This window comes from Dama dama, chromosome 16 (assembly GCF_033118175.1).
Source record: "Dama dama isolate Ldn47 chromosome 16, ASM3311817v1, whole genome shotgun sequence".
Lineage (NCBI taxonomy): Eukaryota > Metazoa > Chordata > Mammalia > Artiodactyla > Cervidae > Dama > Dama dama.
In genome coordinates, this window is record NC_083696.1 from 30,185,922 (window position 1) to 30,211,353 (window position 25,432).

The following is a 25,432-nucleotide window of genomic DNA, read 5'->3' on the forward strand; positions in this document are numbered from 1 at the left end:
AAAAGGGCCATAGGTGAGGGCAGGGTGAGGATGAAGTCAGGGGACCAGGCAGAAGGTGGTGGTTTGTTCCGACCAAGTAGTGGTGGGGGTGGATAGAGAGGAAGGCATGGTCCTGGGGAGAGAGCTTCCAGGACTGACTGGACTGAATGATTGAAAGGCTATGGATGAGGGTGAGGAGGATGGTCAGGAGATGGTGGGGAGGGTGACACTCAAGCTGCTCGAGGAACCACTTGTCAAGATGGGCAGCAGTGGGAGAAGATCAGGGATTTGGGGAGGGGTGAGTGAGAAGGGGCAGATAAGTCCATCTCAGATGTGTTAAGGTTGAGACATCTGTGGAATACCTGAGCAGGAATGTCGGGGTGGCAGGTGGCTCCAAGGCTGGGCTCTCAGGGGAGATGGAGCTGTAGGTCTGGGAGGCAGTATCTGTGTGGGGCTTAGAATTTTGGCTGCAGGTGAGATGGCCAAGAATTGTGTAGAATATAAAGAGAAGAGAGCTTTATTTGTTAGGACTCTGTTATAAATGTCAGGGATGAGTCAAGAAACCCCAAAGCTTCAGAGAGGGACTGGACCAGAGAAGGTCAGGCCAGGAGAGCTTTTTTCCCTTGAAGTCTCTCATCTCACCTTCCCAGTTTTCTCTTGTTCTTTAGCCAGTGGCAGAGGAAAGATAGTCACCCCATAACTTCTATGTGGATATTCATCAGAATGCTGTAGCCCCAAACATATTTCTGGAGCATAGAGTGGGCCAGTTGGAGTCACCACATTCCACAAGGTGGCAATGAAGAAAGTTCTTTAGATGTTCTGGCTGGATATTCTGAGTGCTGGGAAGAACCAGGAGCAGCACTGATGTTTAAAAGGTCAGAAGAAGGGGAGTTGGCAAAAGCAAAGAGAAGGCATATGGAGAGTCTTAGAAAGAAATTCAGAAAAGAGGGAAGTGGACAGAAGCTCAGGAGAGACACATTTCATGAATGAGACAGCAGCTACTGGATCCAGTGCTACCAAGAGGCTGGGTAAGAGGAAGACTGGTAAGAGGAAGAGGTATGCCCAATTTAGTTGCAGCCTGCAGTGAGGACAGGAGAAGGGAGATAACCAGTGTAGGCAGATGTTCTCCATTCCAGAACCTAGATGAAGACAGAGATGGGGCAATAGCTGGAGGGAAGCTCTGGGTCTAGAAGGTATTATTTAAATTTTTCTAAGGCCAGTGAACCAAAGAGCCCTTGATGAAAATGAAAGAGGAGAGTGAAAAAGTTGACTTAAAACTCAACTTTCAGAAAACTAAGATCATGGCATCAGGTCCCATCCCTTCATGGCAAATAGATGGGGAAACAATGGAAACAGTATGATATTTTACTTTGGGAGGCTCCAAAATCACTGCAGATGCTGACTGAAGCCATGAAGTTAAAAGATACTTTCTCACTGGAAGAAAAGCTATGACCAACCTAGACAGCATGTTAAAAAGCAGAGACATTACTTTGCCAACAAAGGTCCATCTAGTCAAAGCTATGGTTTTTCCAGTAGTCATGTGTGGATGTGAGAGTTGGACTATAAAGAAAGCTGAGCAACAAAGAATTGATGGTTTTGAACTGTGGTGTTGGAGAACACCCTTGAGAGTCCCTTGGACAGCAAGGAGATCCAACCAGTCCATCCAAAAGGAGATCAGTCCTGAATATTCATTGGAAGGACTGATGCTGAAGCTGTACTCCAATACTTTGGCCACCTGATGTGAAGAACTGACTCATTGGAAAAGACCCTGATGGTGGGAAAGATTGAAGGCAGGAGGAGAAGAGGATGACAGAGGATGAGATAGTTGGATGGCATCGCCGACTCGATGGACATGAGTTTGAGCAAGCTCTGGGAGTTGGTGATGGACAGGGAGGCCTGGTGTGCTGCAGTCTATGGGGTCACAAAGAATTGGACCTGCCTGAGAGACTGAACTGAACTGAAGGCCAGTGAGGTCTATTTGTAATTTAAAGCCAGAGGAGCCAAAGGGGGAGGAGTGGTTTTTTTCAAGCCCCAGTGCAGTCTAGAGGATCAAGGACAAGGTGTGCTGCCAAGTGGAGGCTGCAGGATCACAGCTCCAAGAAAGAATAGGCTCTAGTTTGGGAGAAATCAGAGAATAGAACTCTGGTTTCATACACAGAAAATGTAATCCTTCTGATGACTAAATGAAGATATTTCAGAAACTTCAATGGGGAAGACTAAAGATTTTTAATAAAAAATCCAATTCTGCATTTGACTTCCACCTTGCTGAAAGTCCTTAGGAGATCATGCTGTAGAGCAGTAGCCTCACACTTTAGTGTGGAAGGTTGATTCTGGGGGCCCAGGGTTTCTGATTCTGTAGGCCTGGGGTGAGGTTCAAGAATTTGCATTTCAAAGATCCCAGGTGATAATGTTGCTGCTTGGCCACATTGAGAATCATTTCTCTAGAGCCTAGTTCTCAGAATCTGTATGTGGCCTAGGAATCTGGAAGTAAAGTGAATTTATTGAGTACATGTGCAAGTTGGATGAAATGTATCTAGCTGCAAGAAAAAAAGAGTATTAGAAAGAATGCAGGATTGTGAAAGTAAGGAAAAATATTAAAGGGAATATACAGTTTTGATTTTTTAATTAATGGTTTTTGTAGTCCTGAGGAAATATGAAAATAACAAAAATATTAAAAGGAATGTGGCATCTTTAAAGAAGGATAAAATTTGGTGTAAAGATAAAGGCCCTGGGGGAATCCCTGATAGTCCAGTGGTTAGGACTCTGTGCTTTCACTGCCAAGCGTGGGGGTTCAATCAGAAGCTGCACAGCATGGCCAAAAAAAGAAAAGTCATTGTGATTTTTACTAGTCGACAGCAAACTTGGCCCCATATTCCATGTGATGTTGCAAAGAATGCTGGCTTCCCACCAAGAGACTTGGGTCAAGCCCCAGCTTTATCACTGGCTGGTTTCAAGATGCTGTGTACCTTTCTGACCTCCATCTCTCCTCTTTCAGAAGAAGAGAAAAGTTCTCTTTGAAAAATTCTCTTTCAAAAAAATTTTATAGAGCCTCTTCATTGTTTCATAAAACATAATGTGAAAGTGCTGTGCCATAGGGAAGCAAAATTTTCCACCCCAAAAAGTGTCTCCATGGCATGAAAATTCATTCAGGCTGATTATTTTTAAGGCCCAAAAGACTCAGGAAGAACCTTTAATCTACCCCTCAGTTGCCTAAAACAATGTGGATAGTGAGACTTTGTTTCCGGAAGGGAGCTATTACCATCAATATTATAGTATGAAACTAGGCTTATAGATTGGCAAGAACTTAGCAGAGTCTGTTTGTTAGAATTGCACTCTGTATCTGCAGGGTCCAGGGAACATTTATTTACCAAACATTTGCTTTTCCATCTCCATGTGAATTGCCTTCCTCACCTTTGAAGTCCCAAGCCACTACCTCCAACATCCTCTTTTGTCTTTAGCTGATGATGAGGGCTTTAGACATTTTGGCGAGTTACAATTTTCCTGGGTCTCTCCCATGTAAACTTATTACTAAACCTTTTTTTTTTTTTAATCCTGTTAATTTGTCTCATATCTGTCTAACTCTTAGAAGAGCCTGAAGAACTTAAAAGGGTTCTCCCTGAGAGTACTTTAAAAGATATAAAATCTCATATAATTACAACTTATTTTTTTACCTTGAAATTTTTTTTTCAGGAACTTCCTGATGGTCCAGTAGTTAGGGCTCCATGGTTTCATTCCTGGGGGCCCAGGTTAAAAATCCCTGGTTGGCGAACTAAGATCCTACAAGCCACATGGCTTCAGTTCAGTTCAGTTCAGTTCAGTTCAGTTCAGTCGCTCAGTCATGTCCGACTCTTTGCGACCCCATGAATTGCAGCATGCCAGGCCTCCCTGTCCATCACCAACTCCCGGAGTTTATTCAAACTCATGCCCGTCGAGTCGGTGATGCCATCCAGCCATCTCATCCTCTGTCATCCCCTTCTCCTCCTGCCCCCAATCCCTCCCAGCATCAGGGTCTTTTCCAATGAGTCAACTCTTCTCATGAGGTGGCCAAAGTATTGGAGTTCCAGCTTCAGCATCAGTCCGTCCAATGAACACTCAGGACTGATCTCCTTTAGGATGGACTGGTTGGACCTCCTTGCAGTCCAAGGGACTCTCAAGAGTCTTCTCCAACACCACAGTTTAAAAGCATCAATTCTTCAGTGCTCAGCATTCTTTATAGTCCAACTCTCTCATCCATACGTGACCAATGGAAAAACCATAGCCTTGATTAGACAGATTTGTTGACAAAGTAATGTCTCTACTTTTTAACATGCTGTCTAGGTTGGTCATAATTTTCCTTCCAAGGAGTAAGCGTCTTTTAATTTCATGGCTGCAGTCACCATCTGCAGTGATTTTGGAGCCCAAAAAAATAAAGTCTGACACTGTTTCCACTGTTTCCCCATCTATTTCCCATGAGGTGATGGGACCAGATGCCATGATCTTAGTTTTCTGAATGTTAAGCTTTAAGTCAACTTTTTCACTCTCCTCTTTCACTTTCATCAGGAAGCTTTTCAGTTCCTCTTCACTCTCTGCCATAAGGGTGGTGTCATCTGCATATCTGAGGTTATTGATATTTCTCCCAACAATCTTGATTCCAGCTTGTGCTTCATCCAACCCAGCGTTTCTCATGATAAGTTAAATAAGCAGGGTGACAATATACAGCCTTGAAGTACTCCTTTTCCTATTTGGAACCAGTCTGTTGTTCCATGTCCAGTTCTAACTGTTGCTTCCTGACCTACATACAGGTTTCTCAAGAGGCAGGTCAGGTGGTCTGGTATTCCCATCTCTTTCAGAATTTCCCACAGTTTATTGTGATCCACACAGTCGAAGGCTTTGGCATAGTCAATAAAGCAGAAATAGATGATTTTCTGGAACTCTCTTGCTTTTTCGATGATCCAGCAGATGTTGGCAATTTGATCTCTGGTTCCTCTGCCTTTTCTAAAACCAGCTTGAACATCTGGAAGTTCTTGGTTCACATATTGCTGAAGCCTGGCTTGGAGAATTTTGAGCATTACTTTACTAGCGTGTGAGATGAGTGCAATTGTGCGGTAGTTTGAGCATTCTTTGGCATTGCCTTTCTTAGGAATTGGAATGAAAACTGACCTTTTCCAGCCCTGTGGCCACTGCTGAGTTTTACAAATTTGCTGGCATATGGCTTGGCCCCCTCCAAAAAAAATTTTTTTTGAAGAGTTACTTATCATAATGGACATGCTTCCAATGTGTGTATAATATTCAAGCTCAATATCATTCTCTTTCCTATGAACATAATCATCAAATTGGTCTTCCTAACTTTAAATGTGTTATCTTTCACTTCCATCAGTTTCCAGTTCTCTGGAACTTTCTGCTCAGGAGGAAATCTCTATGTAGTATTTCTGGACCTGTCTTTTTGTTGCAGGAAGGGAGATCCCTTGCAGGGCCCAAGAGTGGGTTCTTGTCTAACACTCAGAAGTGAATTGTCTGAGGAGACACAAATGCTGACAGAGCAAGAGACTTTATTGGGAAGGGCTGCCCCGGTTATGAGCAAGAGAGTGAGGGAACCCAGGACTGCTCTGCCACGTGGCTCCCAATCTCAGTCATGGGTTTTATGGGGATGGGATTAATTTCCTGGTCATCTCTAGCCAATCATTCTGACTTTGGGTCCTTCCTACTGGTGCACACATTGCTCAGCCAAGGTGGATTCCATCAAGGAAGATTTTGAGAGGGTGACAGGACATGTGGTATCTCCTTTTGACCTTTTCCCAACTCTTCCAGTTGGTGGTGGCTTGTTAGTTCTGTGTTCCTTATCAGGACTTCCTGGCTTAAATAACTCATGCAAGAGGTTACTATCATGCCTGACCAATGTGGGTGGTTTCAATCAGTGTTTCCCCTAACATTTTAGCCAAAACTCACTGGTGTCTAGAGAGAACACAGCCTTTAGCTGAATATCTGTGGCAGCTACTCTAGTAAACAGATGGGAGAAAATTGAATGACAGAAGCAGTAAGACCAACAATTTTTCATTTGGTCCTTGCATAGGAAGCACCACAGTCTCTGGATATGGTGATCTTTGGGAAGCAAGTTTGGAGCCTCAGCTTGTCACATATGTCATACTTATTTGCTCAGTGTGTGAAGCTGAAGCTAGCTGGATCTGTTGCTCTGAAAATAGTTCATTCAGATCTGCCCATTCACTTTTCCTTCAAAGCTCCTCTCACATTTGCCATCCATAATGATGTTAAGGTGTAGAACCAGAGCCCTAGTGTTCCTGCAAACATTCCCCCCTCCCCCACTGCTTCCAAAATGTATGCAGTGTAGTCAGAATCTTAGACAATGGTGGAAAAAGAACTGAGCAAGCCCAGTGGCCATGTTCCTGCCTCTCCTTCCGCCATCCAGTCAGCTCCTTACAGTGAGGGCAGGAAGTTCACTCTCCTTTTTTCCAAATTCATAAGATTTGATTCCTTGCCTTTTTGAACATAAGAAAGTAGGGGAGGACAAGCCCTTCAAGGGATCCTTGGAAAAGCAGGTTGTGAAATCCAGTCTCATCTGCAGCTCTCCCCTTCCATCAAGAACCTCTGCTGCTTCTTCCTTGGATGCCTGCCTCATCTTGTCTCACTGAATTCCCACTTCCATGCACACTGTTATCACTGTTAGCTAACAAGAGAGGCTTCCTCATGAAAATGTCCAGATTTGTAGACTTGGGCCCTGGGGGTGTGAACAGGCAGGGGCAGGGCTTTGAAGAGGCAGCTGCCTGGGTTGATTCCAGTTCTGCTTGATGTTGGGTGAATTATCTAATCACTCAAGCTCTGAGTTTTTCATCTGGATGATGGAGACCATAAAGATACCTATCTTGGCGTGCTGTTGTGTATGTAAAATGAGATATTGCCCAAAATCAGAGCTCAATGACCTTGGTCATTATAATCGTTAAGGAGCATGGCTTATGATTTTTAAGAGAGGCTGTGATTTTAGCACCTTGGCATGCTATTCTTGGCAGGATAGAGACAACTATGTTCAGGAAATGGAGAAGTCCAAGAATGGCCTTTGCAATGGCTCAGCTAGACCCAGGCAATAACATGGCAACTCGTTTTCTCCAGCTCGCTTTACTGCAGCTTGGAAATCTGGGAAGCGCACTTCCTTCCATGGTTCAAGCAGATCTGACGTGCAGTTCAGTTCAGTTCAGTCGCTCAGTTGTGCCTGACTCTTTGCAGCCCCATGGACTGCAGCACACCAAGCGCCCCTGTCCATCACCAGCTCCCAGAGCTTGCTCAAACTCATGTCCATCAAGTCAGTGATGCCGCCTCTGGCAAAGGGCTCTCTCCAGAGACAGTAATGTTTCTCTTTCTCTTTTTTGCAGACCTCAGAGGATGAGCCTTCTGAAAAGGATGCCCTGCAGCCAGGTCGCAACATTGTGGCTGCTGGCTATGCGCTCTACGGAAGTGCAACCTTAGTGGCTCTTTCCACAGGGCAAGGAGTGGACCTCTTCATGCTGGACCCAGTAGGTACCTGGTGATGAAATATGAGCCTTTGTGCTTTCATTCCTGTCCCCTGGGATAATTTACTGGTTATTCCTAATACTTACTTTGGAGGCCAGAGAGTCTGGTTTGGGGGACCAACAGCATCATCTAAAAACATTAAGATCTCTGTTCATGGGAGGGTACTTGAGGGGTTCTACATGGTCAAATGTATCACTTAGGCCCTGTTTGTGACGAATTTATTATCAAAAAAATATATTCAGCTTCTGTGATTTGTGGAACTACAATGACTTAAGAATCTCAATGCTTAAATCCACGAACCTATGGACACCTTATCTTTGACAAAGGAGGCAAGGATATACAATGGAAAAAAGACAACCTCTTTAACAAGTGGTGCTGGGATAACTGGTCAACTACTTGTAAAAGAATGAAACTAGAACACTTTCTAACACCATACACAAAAATAAACTCAAAATGGATTAAAGATCTAAATGTAAGACCAGAAACTATAAAACTCCTAGAGGAGAACATAGGCAAAACACTCTCCGACATAAATCACAGCAAGATCCTCTATGACCCACCTCCCAGAATATTGGAAATAAAAGCAAAAATAAACAAATGGGACCTAATGAAACTTAAAAGCTTTTGCACTACAAAGGAAACTATAAGTAAGGTGAAAAGACAGCCCTCAGATTGGGAGAAAATAATAGCAAATGAAGAAACAGACAAAGGATTAATCTCAAAAATATACAAGCAACTCCTGCAGCTCAATTCCAGAAAAATAAATGACCCAATCAAAAAATGGGCCAAAGAACTAAACAGACATTTCTCCAAAGAAGACATACAGATGGCTAACAAACACATGAAAAGATGCTCCACATCACTCATTATCAGAGAAATGCAAATCAAAACCACAATGAGGTACCATTACACGCCAGTCAGGATGGCTGCTATCCAAAAGTCTACAAGCAATAAATGCTGGAGAGGGTGTGGAGAAAAGGGAACCCTCTTACACTGTTGGTGGGAATGCAAACTAGTACAGCCACTATGGAAAACAGTGTGGAGATTTCTTAAAAAACTGGAAATAGAACTGCCACATGACCCAGCAATCCCACTTCTGGGCATACACACTGAGGAAACCAGATCTGAAAGAGACACATGTACCCCAATGTTCATCGCAGCACTGTTTATAATAGCCAGGACATGGAAACAACCTAGATGCCCATCAGCAGATGAATGGATAAGGAAGCTGTGGTACATATACACCATGGAATATTACTCAGCCATGAAAAAGAATTCATTTGAACCAGTCCTAATGAGATGGATGAAGCTGGAGCCCCTTATACAGAGTGAAGTAAGCCAGAAAGATAAAGAACATTACAGCATACTAACACATATATATGGAATTTAGAAAGATGGTAACGATAGCCCTATATGCAAAACAGAAAAAGAGACACAGATGTACAGAACAAACTTTTGAACTCTGTGGGAGAATGTGAGGGTGGGATATTTCAAAAGAACAGCATGTATACTATCTATGGTGAAACAGATCACCAGCCCAGGTGGGATGCATGAGACAAGTGCTCGGGCCTGGTGCACTGGGAAGACCCAGAGGAATCGGGTGGAGAGGGAGGTGGGAGCGGGGATCGGGATGGGGGATACGTGTAAATCCATGGCTGATTCATATCAATGTATGACAAAACCCACTGAAATGTTGTGAAGTGTGCCTCCAACTAAAAAAAAAAAAAAAAGTTAAAAAAAAAATAAAAAAAAAAATAGAAAATGAAAAAAAAATAAATAAAAATAAAAAAAAATTAAAAAAAAAATCTCAATGCTGCCAATTTCCAGACAGAAACAGATTATTTTTATTTGTTTGTTTGTTTTTGGCCTCTTTGTGCAGCATGCAGGGTCTTAGTTCCCTGACCAGGGATCCAGCTGGTGACCCTACATTGGAAGGGTAGAATCTTAACCTCTGAACCACCAAGGAAGTCCCAAACATGGATTCTTTACAGTAGAACCATCTGGTAGAATTTTCTGTGATAATGGTTATGCTCTGTAATCTATGATGTCTGGTATGGTGGCCACTAGCCTTTTGTGACCACTGAACATTTGCAGTGAGTTAGTGTGACTGAGAAACTGGGTTTTTATATTTTATTTCATTTTAATTAATTTAAATAACTACACGTGACTACTGGACTACTGTTACCCTATTGGACACCAGTTTGGAGGATGTCCCCTAATATACATGTTCTTCCCAAAAGGAGGAGTCACTGGTAGAAAGCTGTTTAATCAGAAACTGTGTTATTCTCCACACTTTCCACAATGATAAAATAGCAGTAGCAGAAGAGGAAGAAGCACAACCTCTGGGTAGATGAAAAATATAACACAGTGCTGATTGGAAGAAGTAATTGAATAAAGACACAGAGTTCAAAAACAAAGATTGAGCCTTCATGGCAAATGTACACTAAAAATGTTCAGGAGATCAACTGTTCTTAAAATTTTTCATGTCAATGGAAAATACTAAAAACAATAAATAAATTTACTACACATACATTTACTTGCTAACTATGAAACTCTTTTGTAATGCTATGATCAAGCTAATTCATCATTTCACAAAAGCAAGGTATCTATTCTGAGAATAAATGATTTTGGGGGGCCTCTAGAATGAAATGGCAATCCACTCCAGTATTCTTGCCTGGAGAATCCCAGGGACAGGGGAGCCTGGTGGGCTGCCGTCTATGGGGTCGCACAGAGTCGGACACGACTGAAGCGACTTAGCAGCAGCAGCAGCTAGAATGAAAGATTCAGTTCAGTTCAGTTCAGTCTCTCAGTCGTGTCTGACTCTTTGTGACCCATGGACTGCAGCATGTCAGGCCTCCCTATCCATCAACAACTCCTGGAGCTTACTCAAACTCATGTCCATATAGTTGGTGATAGTTGGTGATGCTATCCAACTATCTCATTCTCTGTCGTCCTCTTCTCTTCCTGCCTTCAATCTTTCCCAGCATCAGGGTCTTTTCCAATGAGTCAGGTCTTCACATCAGATAGCCAAAGTATTGGAGTACAACTTCAGCATCAGTCCTTCCAATGAATATTCAGGGCTGATTTTCCTGTAGGATGGACTGGTTGGATCTCCTTGCAGTCCAAGGGACTCTCAAGAATCTTCTCCAACACCGTAGTTCAAAAGCATCAATTCTTAGGTGCTCAGCTTTCTTTATAGTCCAACTCTCATATCCATACGTGACTACTGGAAAAACCATAGTTTTGACTAGATGGACCTTTGTTGGCAAAGTAATGCCTCTGCTTTTTAATATGCTGTCTAGGTTGGTCATAGCGTTTCTTCCAATGAGCAAGCATCTTTTAATTTCACGGCTGCAGTCAGCATCTGCAGTGATTTTGGAGCCCCCCAAAGTAAAATCTCACTGTTTCCATTGTTTCCCCATCTATTTGCCATGAAGTGATGGGACCGGATGCCATGATCTTAGTTTTCTGAATGTTGAGTTTTAAGCCAACTGTTTCACTCTCCTCTTTCACTTTCATTAAGAGGCTCTTTAGTTCACACTGCTTATTTAACTTATATGCAGAGTACAGCATGAGAAATGCTTGGCTGGATGAAGCACAAGTTGGAATTAAGATTGCTGGGAGAAATATCAATAACCTCAGATATGAAGATGACACCATCCTTATGGCAGAAAGTGAAGAAGAACTAAAGAGCCTCTTGATGAAAGAATGAAAGATTAATTTTAATAAACATGTAAAATCTAAAAAAAAAAACATGTTCAGGAGAAATTTTTGACAATATGTGTAACTTAAAGAATTTCTCTTTTAAATGTTGGAGACTTTGCCTATCACTTGTGAACTCCTTTGACAAATATAATCAGGTCTTGTGAAAACTCAGATAATTTTGGTCAAAGCCCATTTCAAAGTTTCCAGTATTCCATGAATCAAAAGCAGGTGTTCAGTATTTCAATTTAATTTGAAATTACAGGTGTTTATTGAGAACTTCCAGATGTTCAAGTGGGTTTTAGGAAAGGCAGAGGAACCAGAGATCCAATTGCCAACACCCGCTGAATCATCGAAAAAGCTATAGAGTTCCAGAAAAACATCTATTTTTGCTTTACTGACTATGTCAAAACCTTTGACTGTGTGGATCACAATAAACTGTGGAGAATTCTGAAAGAGATGGAAAGACCAGACCACCTGACCTGCCTCTTGAGAAATCTGTATGTAGGTTAGGAAGGAACAGTTAGAACTGGACATGGAACAACAGACTGGTACCAAATAGGAAAAGGAGTACGTCAAGGCTGTATATTGTCACCCTGCTTATTTAACTTATATGCAGAGTACATCATGAGAAACGCTGGGCTGGATGAAGCACAAGCTGGAATCAAGATTGTTGGGAGAAATATCAATAACCTCAGATATGCAGATGACACCACCCTTATGGCAGAAAGTGAAGAAGAACTAAAGAGCCTCTTGATGAAAGTGAAAGAGGAGAGTGAAGAAGTTGGCTTAAAGCTCAACATTCAGAAAAAGAAGATCATGGCATCTGGTCACATCACTTCATGGCAAATAGATGGGGAAACAGTGGAAACAGTGGCTGACTTTATTTCTTTGGGGCTCCAAAATCACTGCAGATGCTGACTGCAGCCATGAAATTAAAAGATGCTTACTCTTTGGAAGAAAAACTATGACCAACCTAGACAGCATGTTAAAAAGCAGAGACATTACTTTGCCAACAAAGGTCCATCTAGTCAAGCCTATGCTTCTTCCAGTAGTCACGTATGGATGTGAGAGTTGGACTATAAAGAAAGCTGAGCACTGAAGAATTGATGCTTTTGAACTGTGGTGTTGGAGAAGACTCTTGAGAGTCCCTTGGACTGCAAGGAGATCCAACCAGTCCATCCTAAAGGAGATCAGTCCTGGGTGTTCATTGGAAGGACTGATACTGAAGCTGAAACTCCAATACTTTGGCCACCTCATGTGAAGAGCTAAGTCATTGGAAGAGACCCTGATGTTGGGAAAGATTGAAAGCAAGAGGAGCAGGGGAAAACAGAGGATGAGATGGTTGGATGGCATCACTGACTCAGTGGACATGAGTTTGAGTGGACTTCAGGAGTTGATGACGGACAGGGAGGCCTGAAATGCTGCAGTCTGTGGGGTCGCAAAGAGTTGGACACGACTGAGCAACTGAACTGATTGAGCATCCAGTGAGTCCTCAGATACCATTCTAGGCAGTGGAGGGAGATAACACACTGGTCAAACAGGAACTGTCTGTCAGGAGTTTACATGCTGATGCATGAGAGAGCACACAGCTCTGGTCATGGTGCCTGTGGGTGTATCATATTAGTTTGCTAATGTGCACTGAGGCTCAAGGTCTAGTGAATGTCGACTCTGTCTGCCATCTTGGACCTATTTGGTTCTAGTCAGTTTATTTTGTGTCCTCGTATTATGTCATTCTTTTAAAGACTGTGCCCTGTCCACTTCCCTCCTGTATCAATTGTCACACGCTCTCTGCTGAGCTCTCTTTATTAGCCTGAAAACCCACAAAGGACACTTGAACAAGGACCCTATGTATGAAGCTTAGGACCTGTCTGAGAGGTTGAAACAGCATATGGCACTTGTTACAGATAGAAAACCATGGAGGGTGGCCTGCACGTTATTCAGGCAGGGCCTCACAAGACAGAGTTCCTTGATGGGGCAACCAGAGCCTCCCTAATCTGTGAGTTTGCAGAGCTGGTAATTTGATTTTGTCAGAGCACAAATTTTGTTCAGGTACAGAGGGCCTACCTCACTTAACCAAACTCTCAACTGTGGTCTAAGCCACAATGAGAGGTGTTTGTTTACATATGACAGATATAATTTCCGAATGGCAGGGATATGGTGTCTGATCATCAGGTGCCCTCTTGTCCAAGTTGTGGAAGGCCATTTGTATGCACAGTGGGTGCTGGTGATCACAGTCAGAACAAAGGTATATATATATATTTTCCAGGTTGGAGTAAGGCTCCACAACCATCTTCATCCCACAATAGAGAACAACTCGCCAGGGGTCTGAGTGTCCACATTCCCAGCCCTGGGGTGGATAAACAAGTGAAGACATTAGTTAGACAACAGTTGTGTCTTGATCTTTGTGGTGCTGGAGAATACCCTTGAGTCCCTTGGACGGCAAAGAGATCAAACCAGTTAATCCTAAAGGAAATAAACTCTGAATATTCATTGGAAGGACTGATGCTGAAGCTGAAGCTTCAATACTTTGGCCACCTGATGCGAAGAGCCGACTCATTAGAAAAGACCCTGATGCTGAGAAAGACTGATGGCAGGAAGAGAAGGGGATGACAGAGGATGAGATGGTGGGATGACATCACTGACTCAATGGACATGAATTTAAGCAGGCTCCAGGAGATGGTGATGGACAGGGAAACCTGGCGTGCTGCAGTCCATGGGGTCACAAAGCATCAGACACGACTAAGTGACTGAACTAAAAGAGTCAAGGATCTTGGCTTAACTAAGTAGAGGGTGTTATTGCATTAACGGGAAAGCTGAGGCCCCAGGTTAGAGATGGGCAGATCTAAGAGACAGGATTCCCAGGACCAGTCCCACAGCACTGCCCCTGGTCTGGACACCACCCATGATGCTGTATCTCTCACTCAGGTTTCAAATGCCAGGGAGGAGTAATTATTTTGCCAAGCTAAGTCAGGTACTTGACCTTGGGCTAGGGGAGGTCCAGCTTAGAGTCTTTCTAGACTGGCATCCAATAGGAAGAGTTAAGTATTCAAAGGAAGTTCAGGTGCTTTTAAAAAGTGAAACTCCACGCTGGGCTACTCCAAAGCAACAAATGTCTAGAGCAGGTTATTAAAGTTCATGATCCAGAGACTGTCAAGAACTTCCCTAAGAAGCTGGGTTTACTAAGCTTGGGAGAAGGCATTCTAGAAGAATCATGAGGCCTCGTGCTGAGAGGGTGTTCAGTTCAGTTCAGTTGCTCAGTTGTGTCCAACTCTTTGCGACCCCATGGACTGCAGCATGCCAAGCCCCCTGTCCATCACTAACTCCCAGAGCTTGCTCAAACTCATGTCCATCGAGTTGGTGATGCTATTCAACCGTCTCATTCAGATGAGAGAGGAGGTTGGCATGGTCTTATTATATATAGAACATGGGCTTTTGCTTGATGATTCTAAGGAAGGTTTGAAAAAGAGAGGGTCAATTCTGGATTGGGTATTGTCTAGATGTGGGTACAATTAATGATTTTGTATCTCAGTTTTTATCTAGGATGTGGGAAGGTTAAAGTGAGGGTGAAGATTCATTGGTAAAGAAGCAGTCAGTACTCACATTTCACAGAAGAGAAGCGTGTTTGGTTATTTTTGCGGTTGAGTATCCTTGTCATTGTCTTATTTCAGACACGGTCAGTGTAGCCTTGTCTCTTTGTCAGAGTGTTGTCAATGTTCATTAGGAATCTTCTAGCTGTGAGCTGTCATCTTAGGGGATTTTTCCTTTCTCAGTCTTCAAAGTTTAATCAGAACTGATTAGATTTCCAGGTCTTGATTTCCTTCCTAGTGACCTAGTGAGACATCGAGCCTTTCAAAGTGAATTTGCAGCTAGCTAATTGCCACCCTAGAAATGAGACCACCAACTCTCAGGTAAAGAGATACCTGAGGGATGCCCTGCAGAAAGGGACCAGGTGGCTGTAGGGAGACTGGGCACTTTTATTAGTAATTCTGAGGATGAAAATAAATTTTATCAATGATTCTTCATGCCAAGTGAATACAGTTTCTGATTGAAGGGATTTCCTCTTTATCCTGTATAAGAATACTTGGGGTACAAGGAACTTTGCTCTTTTTTGTTCTTGCTGTGAAGTGCAGCTTTCAGGATCCCCACCAGGGATCAAACCTACGCCCCCTGCATTGGAAACATGGAGTCTTAACCACTGGACCACTAGGGAAGTCCTTAGGGATGCAAGGAAATTTGAATGGCTTCCAAGATTGAGTCATTAAGATAAAATAACTGGACCACAAACTAGTGGTCTAATTACACCCCCACTTTCATGACAAATCCCATCTGTGTAACTTCTTCCTCTCATTGTTGATGGCCCAAATCTTCCTGAAAACATTAAGGATTAACTGGGGATGAGAACTTGAGGCGATAAATACAGCTAGGTTCTTTACAAATGAGTAGTCTAGCTACAGTGAGAGTTACAAGGGAAATTTTCCTTCTTATTCCTTTGAATTATTTTATTTTTTGTTATATCACAGCTTGTGCTACCTGTGCAGGCTCCACATTGTCCCTGTTCTTTGTAAGTCTCATAAAAACATTGCTGGACAGGCTACAGGAGGACCTCGCTACCCTCTGGGTCCTTCCAGCAGGTCCACCTCAGTTATTGTTCTCTGGTTATTGGAGTGTGTGCTATTGACTTCTGGTTCCTGATATCTCTCTTCTTCCTGGTATTTCCCTTCACCTTTCTAGGCTCTTGGTGAATTTGTCTTGGTGGAAAAAGACGTCAAGATTAAAAAGAAAGGAAAGATTTACAGCCTCAACGAGGGCTATGCCAAATATTTTGATGCTGCCACCACAGAATACGTGCAGAAAAAGAAGTTTCCTGAGGTGAGTGAAGAAAGCCTGAAGCAGAAGCAGGGAGAAGACTGTCTCAGTGGCTTCCTGTTTGGGAAATGGCTGTGGGGGGCTGGCTGAAAGAGGTTGTTGCCCCTGTTTGTGGCTTTGGCCAGTGTGAGCATGGTAGACTCTGACTTTCTTCATTAGCAATCAATATCTTTCTTTGATAGCTAAGATTTCCTACTAAAGGTATTACTTTCTAGGTTAGGGTTGGTTTATCCAGGAAAAATTGTCTATGAAGAAGGCAGAGACCAATTTTTCAAAACCCAGAGTTTTAGGCCAGAGCATCTCTCATCTTTTGCCGAGCTGCCATGGTGTAGATTCTGGTCACTCGGTTATATTTAAGTGAAGGTCCCTTTCACATGGTCTAACATTAGGACACGGTGTTTACTCCAAGTTTTAGAAAGGTCTTTGGCTCTAAGGGTGAACACCGAGTCCTAGACTTCATGTGGCTATTAATACAGCCCAAACAATCCAATAAGTATACCTGCCATACAAAAAGCCGTATTAAGACAAATGTGGGAGGGAGTCACAGTGTGTCCAGGTCAAGAGTGTGAAGTCTGACCCACAATGGAAGGCACTGGAAGGACAGTGGTGTGAGGTGCCAGCCTGCTGTCCCTGGAAGCGCTTCACAAGCTCTAGGCAGAAAGTGCTCAGGATTCCATGGAGTCCAGAGCACTCCGTCAGCAGGATGCTGGACATACTTCTGCTGCCTCAGCCTGAAGCTTTAGAGAGTTTTCTTCTTTCTCTCTTGTTTGTTCTTGAAGCAAAAATCTTAGAAGTGTGGTTTCCAGTATCTCTCATTTGTCATCACACACAAACCCATCCGCTTTATCGTCTGAGCCACCAGGGAAGCCCCTTAGGTGACTTAAGGGCAGAAGAAATAGGATATGGATTGTGAGGTTGATAAAGTCAAAATTATTTATTTACAACTTCCCAGTCTTGGCGATAATTTCACAATGGTTCCCATTCTAAGGTAAAACATACCTCTTCTAGAACCCATAAAGGAAGATACTTATTTTACCACTGGAAAACCAAACTCTTAGGCACACACACACACACAAAACAAAAAACAAAACCATAAATCCTTTTGAAGGAGAAGTTTCAAACTGAGAAACAAAGGAGTCATCCATGTTTGACCAACAACAGGTGAAGAGTCTGACTACATGAGGACCCAAATCCAAGGATGAACACCCAAACAGAAAACCAGTCAAAGGGCACACTCATGCAAGTCATGAGAGAAGCAGGAATGTCCAGTTAACAAATTGGAAGATGCTAATAAAAAAGAAATGCAAATTAAAATACAACATCATTTCCACATTTGAGATTTGCACAGATTCAACAGATGTATAGTGCTCAGTGGTGTGGGAAAATAAGTACTCTTATAAATATTAAAGGAAACTTAAATGTCCCCCCTCACTTCCCAAACTTTCTGGGTGGGGCAATCTGACAGTATGATTTTCAATATTAAATATTCATATCTTTGGACTCAGTTAATCCTAAATTTTCCCCGGAAACTGATCCTAAAAAACCAATTGATCAAATAAAAACAGAGATAAATGAACAAGGATATGTCACTGCAGCATTGTTTTATAACAACAACGAAGGAACAACAGAAGTATCCAATAGGAAGGTTTGGCTGGGGCATTCACAATATTCTAGTAAAGTGTTGTGCCACACAGCTATTCATCTATTAGAAATTTAAGACCTGCTTTATATATTGGTAGTGAGACATGTCCACAAGATAGGCAGTCAACAAAATGGATTACACCATTAAATACATGTGAATGTATTTCTGCACACACATATGTATATATAGGATGTGTGTATGCATAAAATGCCTTCAAAATGTGCCATCTTGTTAATAGTAGTTTCTAGAAGTTAATATTATGGAGTTCTTGACTTTCTCTGATGTATGAATATGTGCAACATGTCACTGAAAAGAAATCATTGTAACTCTTTCTGGAAATTATTGCAAAAACCATTGTCATTGGCAATCAAAGGCAATCAAAGAGTATTCAACCAAGAAAATTGAAGGGGAAAAAGCATATCAAGTAGTTAATTAATAAAAAATACTATATTTTTTTTCTGGATTTTATGGTGTTTAGTATAGTAAGAGTCAGCTTTTAAAGACGTGTAATATGTTGTGATTTCTTCTTCCTTATTTTAAATAATAAGTGTTTAAATAAGAAGTGTTTACTCTTACACTTAAAAAAGGAAAGAAAATAGACTATTCTGTTTTGAAAAGAAGTCCCTTTGCTGTCCTGTAGTTTTGCCCTGGGAAGCCCATCTCCAGGGTGTGCAGGCAGTGTCCCTTCCACTCCTCATTCTTCCGGAGGCCATTGCTTTCTGGCAGGGTCTTTGTGTTTTGGCTGCTCTTGCACCCCAAGGAGATGGGAAGTGGACCAGCACTTTTCTACACCATCCACCACTGTGGAAAGAGCAGTCCTTCTTTGCTATTTCTGTCTCTTACCAGTGGCAGTTTCTCCTATTAGCCATGATAATCATAGCTATTTTGTATTGTGTCTGTTCTAAGTGCTTATCATGTACTAACTCATTCAATTCTCCAACAGATTACAAGATAAGTATTAATACCACAACCCTCATTTTACAAATAAGGGAACTGAGGCCCCAAACAGTCAAGTAATGTTAAGGAGTGCAAGCTTTTACTGCTTGCCACATGACAAGCCAATAAATCAAGAGACGAGTTGTTGGGGCAAGGAATAGGAACTTTACTAGGAAAGTCAGCAGACCAAGAAGATAGCAGACTAGTGTCCCAAAGAACTATCTTGCCTGAGTTAGAATTCAGGCCTCTTTTATACTTAAAAGGGAGAGGATGTGGTTGGTTGTTGCAAACTTTTTGGTGTCAGGATCCTGTGTCCTTGCAGTTGCCCAGGTAGGTCAGGATGTGATGTTCCTGTAAACCTCCAACAAGACAAATGTTATTCTCTGTTCTGCAACTTTTTATTTCTCTCTCTGTGTGTTAGTTGCTCAGTCGTGTCTGACTCTTTGCAACCCCATGATCTGTAACCCCCCAAGCTCCTCTGTTCATGGAGTTCTCCAGGCAAGAATACTGGAGTAGGTTGCCATTCCATTCTCCAGGGAATCTTCCTGACCCAAGGATTACTTCTAAAGGTCAGAGCCATGAGAATGGGCTATCCTGTATATTTCAAGTTAGAGGCAACATTTTTTTTTAATGTCCATCAATCACAAATACGTTCTTCGTTAATTATTCACTTAGCTGCATTGGGTATTAGTTGCAGCACTCAGGGTCTTCATTGCATCAAATGGGATCTTTAGTTGTGGTGCATGGACTCTCTAGTTGTGGTGTGCAGGCTTGGTTGTACCTCTGCATGTGGGATCTTAGTTTCCTGACCAGGGATTGAACCCGTGTCCCCTGCATTGCAAGGCAAATTTTTAACCACTGGACCACCAGGAAAACCCCCTAGAGGCAGCATTCTTGTGGTAAAAGCAATAGAATACAAAGGTTGAAGTAAAAACAAACAACAACAACAACAAAAAACAGAGGCAGTATGGAATCAGAGTTGTTCTTCCCTATTCAGTAACTTGTCTAAGGTGACCTTTAACTGAGAAAGCCAAGATTAAAATCTAGGCCTTCTGTTGTGCAACAGAGCTTTAAAATAGTTTTCATCTTGCAAAACTGAAATTCTATAGCCATTGAACAACGATTCACCATTTTCTCCTTCCCCCTACCCCCATCCCTAGTAACCATATCCTACTTTGTGTTTCTATATATTTGACTACTTTAGATACCTCATATAAGTGAAATAATGTTGTATTTGCCTTTTTTTGACTGGCTTATTTCACTTAGCACAATGTCCTCAAGTTTCACCCATGTTGTGATGTTGAAAGGTCAGCTTCTGTGTACACTGGTGCCGACTTGAACCTTGGAGACAGAATTTGGGGTGAAGTAAAAAAGAATAGTTTTATTGCCTTTCCAGCAAAGGGGGACACAGAAGGCTCATACCCTCAAAATCATGTGTCCCCTCTTGGGAAAGATAGTGAGAAGTTTTGTAGCAATTGTCCAAAGAGGACATGATCAGCTTGTGGACATTCTTCTGATGGGTTGCTGGTGAGCTGAGTTGGAATCAGCATCATCAACATTCAGGTCCAACTGGTCTGGGGTCTACGTGCTTGTGGGTGGCATACCGTCATTAATTGTTATCTTCTCCCACCTGGAGGGGGTTTCAGTATCTGCAAAATAGTTCAAAGATATTGTTGTGTGTATCCTCTGATGGGGAAAACAGGACCTTGTCCCAAGGCTGCTCTTGACTGTTTCTCCTTGATCTCCCATCCCCTCCCTATTCTGATTAACAGCTGCTTGAATCTGCCCCTTGTAACTCAGGGAAGGTTATGAAGGCTGAATGAAGGCTGCTTTCTATAATCAAAGAAATGCGGGACACAGAAAGTCTTTGTGCCCAGGTACCCCAAAGGGCCCTGCTTGATATCAGTTGAGCAAGTGACAAGATTTTTTTTTTTCAAAGTCCAAATAATATCCTACTGTGTGTATACACCACATTTTCCTTACCCATCCATCCATCAATGGACACAGGCTGCTTCCACTTCTTGGCTATTGTGAATAATGCTTCAGTGAACATGGATATGCAGATATCTCTTTGAGATTCTGTTTCCAATTCTTTTGGATAAATACTCAGAAGTGGAAAGAAAGTTTTCATTTTTTCAAAGTTTTTCTTTCCTTTCATTCCCTCTCTAACCCTCTTTGCTCCAATATCAGCCCTTTGTAATCCTCTTTTACAAAATCCAGCATCATGTTTCCACCTTATGTTACTTGACCTCTCCATGGCATTTAGGGTTGTTTACTCTTCCCTTCCAGCTTCTCTGGTGCTCAGTGGTAAAGAATCTATCTGTTAATGCAGGAGAAACAGGTTCAATCCCTGGGTCTGGAAGGTCCCCAAGAGAAAGAAATGGCAACCCACTCCAGTATTCTTGCCTGGGAAATCCCACGGACAGAGGAGCCTGGCAGGCTACAGCCCATGGGATTGCAAAAGAGTTGGACACAATTTGGTGGCTAAACAACAACAACAGCAACCCCGTCCTTCATGACACTTGTCTTCTTTAGCCTTGTGTCTGGTTTTCCATCCATCTTCCTAACCATCTTCTTCTTTTATTAGTTCCCATACCTCTGCCTGTGCTTCGGTCTTGGTACACATAGGACTCTATTCCCAACAAACCTTTCGGCTCACACTTGTCCCCCCAGGGTGATCTCATCCAGTCTCTTCTGCTAGGATTCAGATCTGCTTGCTCCTCCAGACACCGAGAACTCCACATATCCAACTCTGACCCTCCTATTCCCTACCCCCCACCACTCTACACACACACAAACACACACACACACACCCACACACACACATACACACCATCTTCCAAGTTTACTACTTTCTGGTTTTCTTCTCTGGACCTATACTGCCTCTACCATCATATTCATTCCCAACAAAGTTTGGGGAATCCAGAGAATTACCTCTTCCTCATGCCCATGACTAATCATTTACTGGGCATTACCAACTCTATTTCCTAAATATTCCTCAAAAAGTGAAACAAGTCACTCAGTTGTGTCCGACTCTTTGCGACCCCATGGACTGTAGCCTGTGAGGTTCTGCTGTCTATGGGGATTCTCCAGGCAAGAATACTGGAGTGAGTTTCCATTTCCTTCTCCAGGGGATCTTTCCAACCCAGGGATTGAACCTGGGTCTCCTGAATTGCAGGCAGATTCTTTACCCTCTGAGCTACTCAAGTTAGTCCATTTTCTTCATCTCCAATTCAGACCTGCATTCTTTTACCTATTGAGAAGTCTCTTAATTGGCATCTGAAGATGTTTTGTATACTTAATATCATTATGTAAATAAAATGGAGAAGGCAAAATCTTCCATGTAATTTTTAACATACAACCTGAATAGTGCTTTCAAGATATCTCATGTGTATGCACTTCAGAAAGTATTTCCCCAGCAGCTACTTTTTGCCCCACAGCAGGCTGAACTCATGGAATGATGCCAAGATCAAGCAGACAGTCTTTTCCCCAATGGTGTCATACACTGATGGAGGGGTTTGGCATATAAATGCTTATAAAATCAATGCATTTTATAGTGGCTGATGCCACACAAAGCATTGGATATTTGCTCTGAAAATTTTTGGTGTTTCCTTGTGCTGTTAGAGAATTATTAGATTAGACACAGAAATCTCACATGGGTCACTGAGTGAGGGAAAAGCAAACCTGCCCAAAGGAGCCCTTTCATCAGATAGTCATGCCTTACTGATATGCCCTTACTTAAGGGAACTCGTGAACTTTGATTTATTTCTTTCAGAGCAGATCTTCTTTTCATTACAAGACTAATGAAATTGACATTTACTTGGAAGCTGTTTTATTTCTTTGAATAATTTATAAAGGTATTTAAAATAATTTTACCAGTGGGTAAACACTGCTTACAATAAGTGTAAAAGTTGTCATGGTTCAAGGGGATCTGGTTTTCAAGAAGCTAAAAAGTGTTCTGAACTGTGGGGGCCAAGGAGAAGATTCAAAGAGGAGCCCAACAGTTGGTGTTTGTCTATACTTCTTTTTTCAGTGTTTTTTTTTTTTTTTCTCATTAGCTTCTGTCTTAGGACAAATATTGTCTCTCACTTTAAGCAGTCCAACATTTAATGAGTCCAATTACTAGTTGAAGTTTGGGGACTCCTAATGAATGGAATGGTCAGCTACATAATAATTTCAATTCCTAAGCTAGTGGGTAGAAGAAAGAGGACCTGGAATGCAGAGCTCACACCCACTTGATGTGTCACCTGAAGCAAGTGCTGACTGATTGCTAAACCCACTGCATCTTGCCTCTCCCCTCTCCATCCTCCAGGACGGCAGTGCTCCCTATGGGGCCAGGTACGTGGGCTCCATGGTGGCTGATGTGCACCGCACTCTTGTCTATGGAGGGATCTTCCTGTACCCAGCGAACCAGAAAAGTCCGAAGGGCAAGGTAACTCTCCTCTGTCCACTGGCTGAATCTGCTCAGGGAAGCCGGTCACAATTCCCTTTCTCATCATGCCTGCTTTTGGCTACCATCTGTCTGTGAGTGGGCAGGTGGAGGAGAAACGAAGTATATATCCCATTAATAGAGTTCTAAGGTTGTGGTAGAAGGTCTGGAGAAGGAGGAGGCTGAAGTTGTCGGTGACTGTCACTGGCCTTCACTTCTGCGGCTCTCAGGCTCCTCAATTCGCTGTGAATCAGCTGTGTTCATCCCCCACTTTCCACATGCTGTGTCTGTCTTTTTGCTTCATTACCAGCTGATTTTGGATCATAGATCCTTTTGACAACTTAATGAAACTTTTATGAAACTTATAACATGTAAGCATACACATTACATATGTTGTCAAGGGGTTCACAATAACCTGAGGTCGACCCAAGAATTTCCTAGAGAATTCCCAGAAGTTCAGGCTAAGAATTTCTGCATGCTCTGGGAAGATCTCATTGCCACTTTATGAAACCAAACCTAAAATACTTGTGTTATCAAGTGGGAGTCCTATGATCCAATGCGTCTATCTTGAATAGACCCTGCTATGGAAAGGTGTCTGATTTTTAGCCAGTCACAGAATCATAGGTAAGAAGACAAATTCAAATAAATGTCTGCATATTCTCTGACATGCTAACATCTAGCCACACGTATATGCATCTCTCAGTGTGGGTGATCCAATCTGAATTATTGGAATGCGAGATTCAAAGCCACGATAAACTCTAACACAGCAAGTGAAACCAGAGAGAATATTTTTAACATGCCGGTTGGGGTATCAAGCATTTCTCTTCCTGTGACAGTTTAGCTCTTATATATTAGCTTGTTGGACAGATAAATCTAGTGAGCAGAACAGTGTTAAGAAGTATTATATGTGATCAAGTAGAAGATGTGGAAAATCTTAAGTAGAACCACATTTGCCATCTACTCAGTTCTAACAAGGAGAACATTAAGACTAATTACTACTAGCTATCTGAAGTGACTTAGCATTAATATTAAGATGATTTAAAACTAGTCAGAAAATATCTACATATAATTACAAAAATATTTCCATAAGACATATAACTGCATATATAGATCTACATTCACAGTATCATATTCAAAGTACCGTTGATTTCTTTTTTTAAATTTTATTTGGAGGAGAATTGCTTTAGAGTGTTGCGTTGGTTTCTGCCATATGACAATGTGAATCAGTCATAAGGATACATATATCCCCTTCCTCTTGGATCTCCCTCCCACTCCCCACCCCATCCCTTCCCAACATAGCACCGGTCTGAGCTTTCTGTGTTACACAGAAACTTACCATTATCTATTTTACATATGGTGATATATATATGTTTCAATGCTACTCTCTCAACTCATCCCACCCTCTCCTTCCCCTGCCGTGTCCACAAGTCTGTTCTCTGTGTCTGCGTCTCTATTCCTGCCCTGCAAATAGGTTCATCAGTACCAGTTTTCTAGGTTCCATATATATGTGCTAATATATGATATTTGTTTTTCTCTTTCTGACTTACTTCAGTCTCTATAACAGGCTTTAGGTACCACTGATTTCTGATCTCCATGTTTTAGCTCTCGTGGTCTCTGTGACCATGTTTCTGTGAGTGGGTGGGTGGTGGGGTGTGACTGCTTCTCCTATTGTCTCTGTAGAGCAATGTAGATTTTAATTGTGGGGGAAAAAGTAGATCACATAGCCTGTAGGTAAAGGCACCATGAAGATCTGGACACTGTGTGTTAAAATGAGTTTATTAAAATGAGTTTACTACAACAATATCTTAAGGTCAGAACAAAACTTGGTTCCAAGTTAAGTTTTATGTTAAGTATCCATGTCCTTATCTATCTATCTATGTTTTTGTTTATAGTATCTTAATTAACATGGTACAAATAAAAGCATCCTATCCTGTTTCCCAAAAATGGAAATAAATATCCCCTACAGTTTTAACTTACTTTCTGCCAGTGCCTAGCTCTCCAATTCAGATCGGAAATAGTTTGTTCCTCTCTTTGAAATAACAACAATCTAAAAATCAGCACAAGATGTAACTATGAAGAAAAGAATGGGAAGAAGTCATGCAGAGCTGGATCAATCACATTGAAAGCTGATTACAGAAAAGGAAGTTTAAGTTACAGATTTCATACCTACGAGGGAAGGAAGGAGAGGATAGTGTGATATAGAGTCAGAGCATGCAGCAAGAACGTCGCCTGAATCTAAGTGACGTGTGTGTGTGTGTGTGTGTGTGTGTGTGTGTGTGTGTGTATGTCTGCTGGGGGTCAGGGGATGAGGAAGAAGTCAAAACAAAATGACAGAAAAAGACCCAGAAAGGACATTCAATCAGCCCATTTCAATG

At 42.1% G+C, this 25,432-nt stretch overlaps 1 protein-coding gene across 1 annotated transcript in view; it reads left to right on the forward strand.

Annotated features, from left to right (window-relative positions):
- The window catches only part of FBP2 (fructose-bisphosphatase 2), a 45,222-nt gene that overhangs the window by 18,447 nt on the left and 1,343 nt on the right, over positions 1 to 25,432 (forward strand). The window contains exons 4-6 of the mRNA XM_061163699.1: positions 7,341 to 7,481; positions 15,916 to 16,053; positions 22,941 to 23,060. Coding sequence (XP_061019682.1) covers positions 7,341 to 7,481; positions 15,916 to 16,053; positions 22,941 to 23,060 — 399 coding nt within the window. The remainder of the gene's footprint in view (positions 1 to 7,340; positions 7,482 to 15,915; positions 16,054 to 22,940; positions 23,061 to 25,432) is intronic.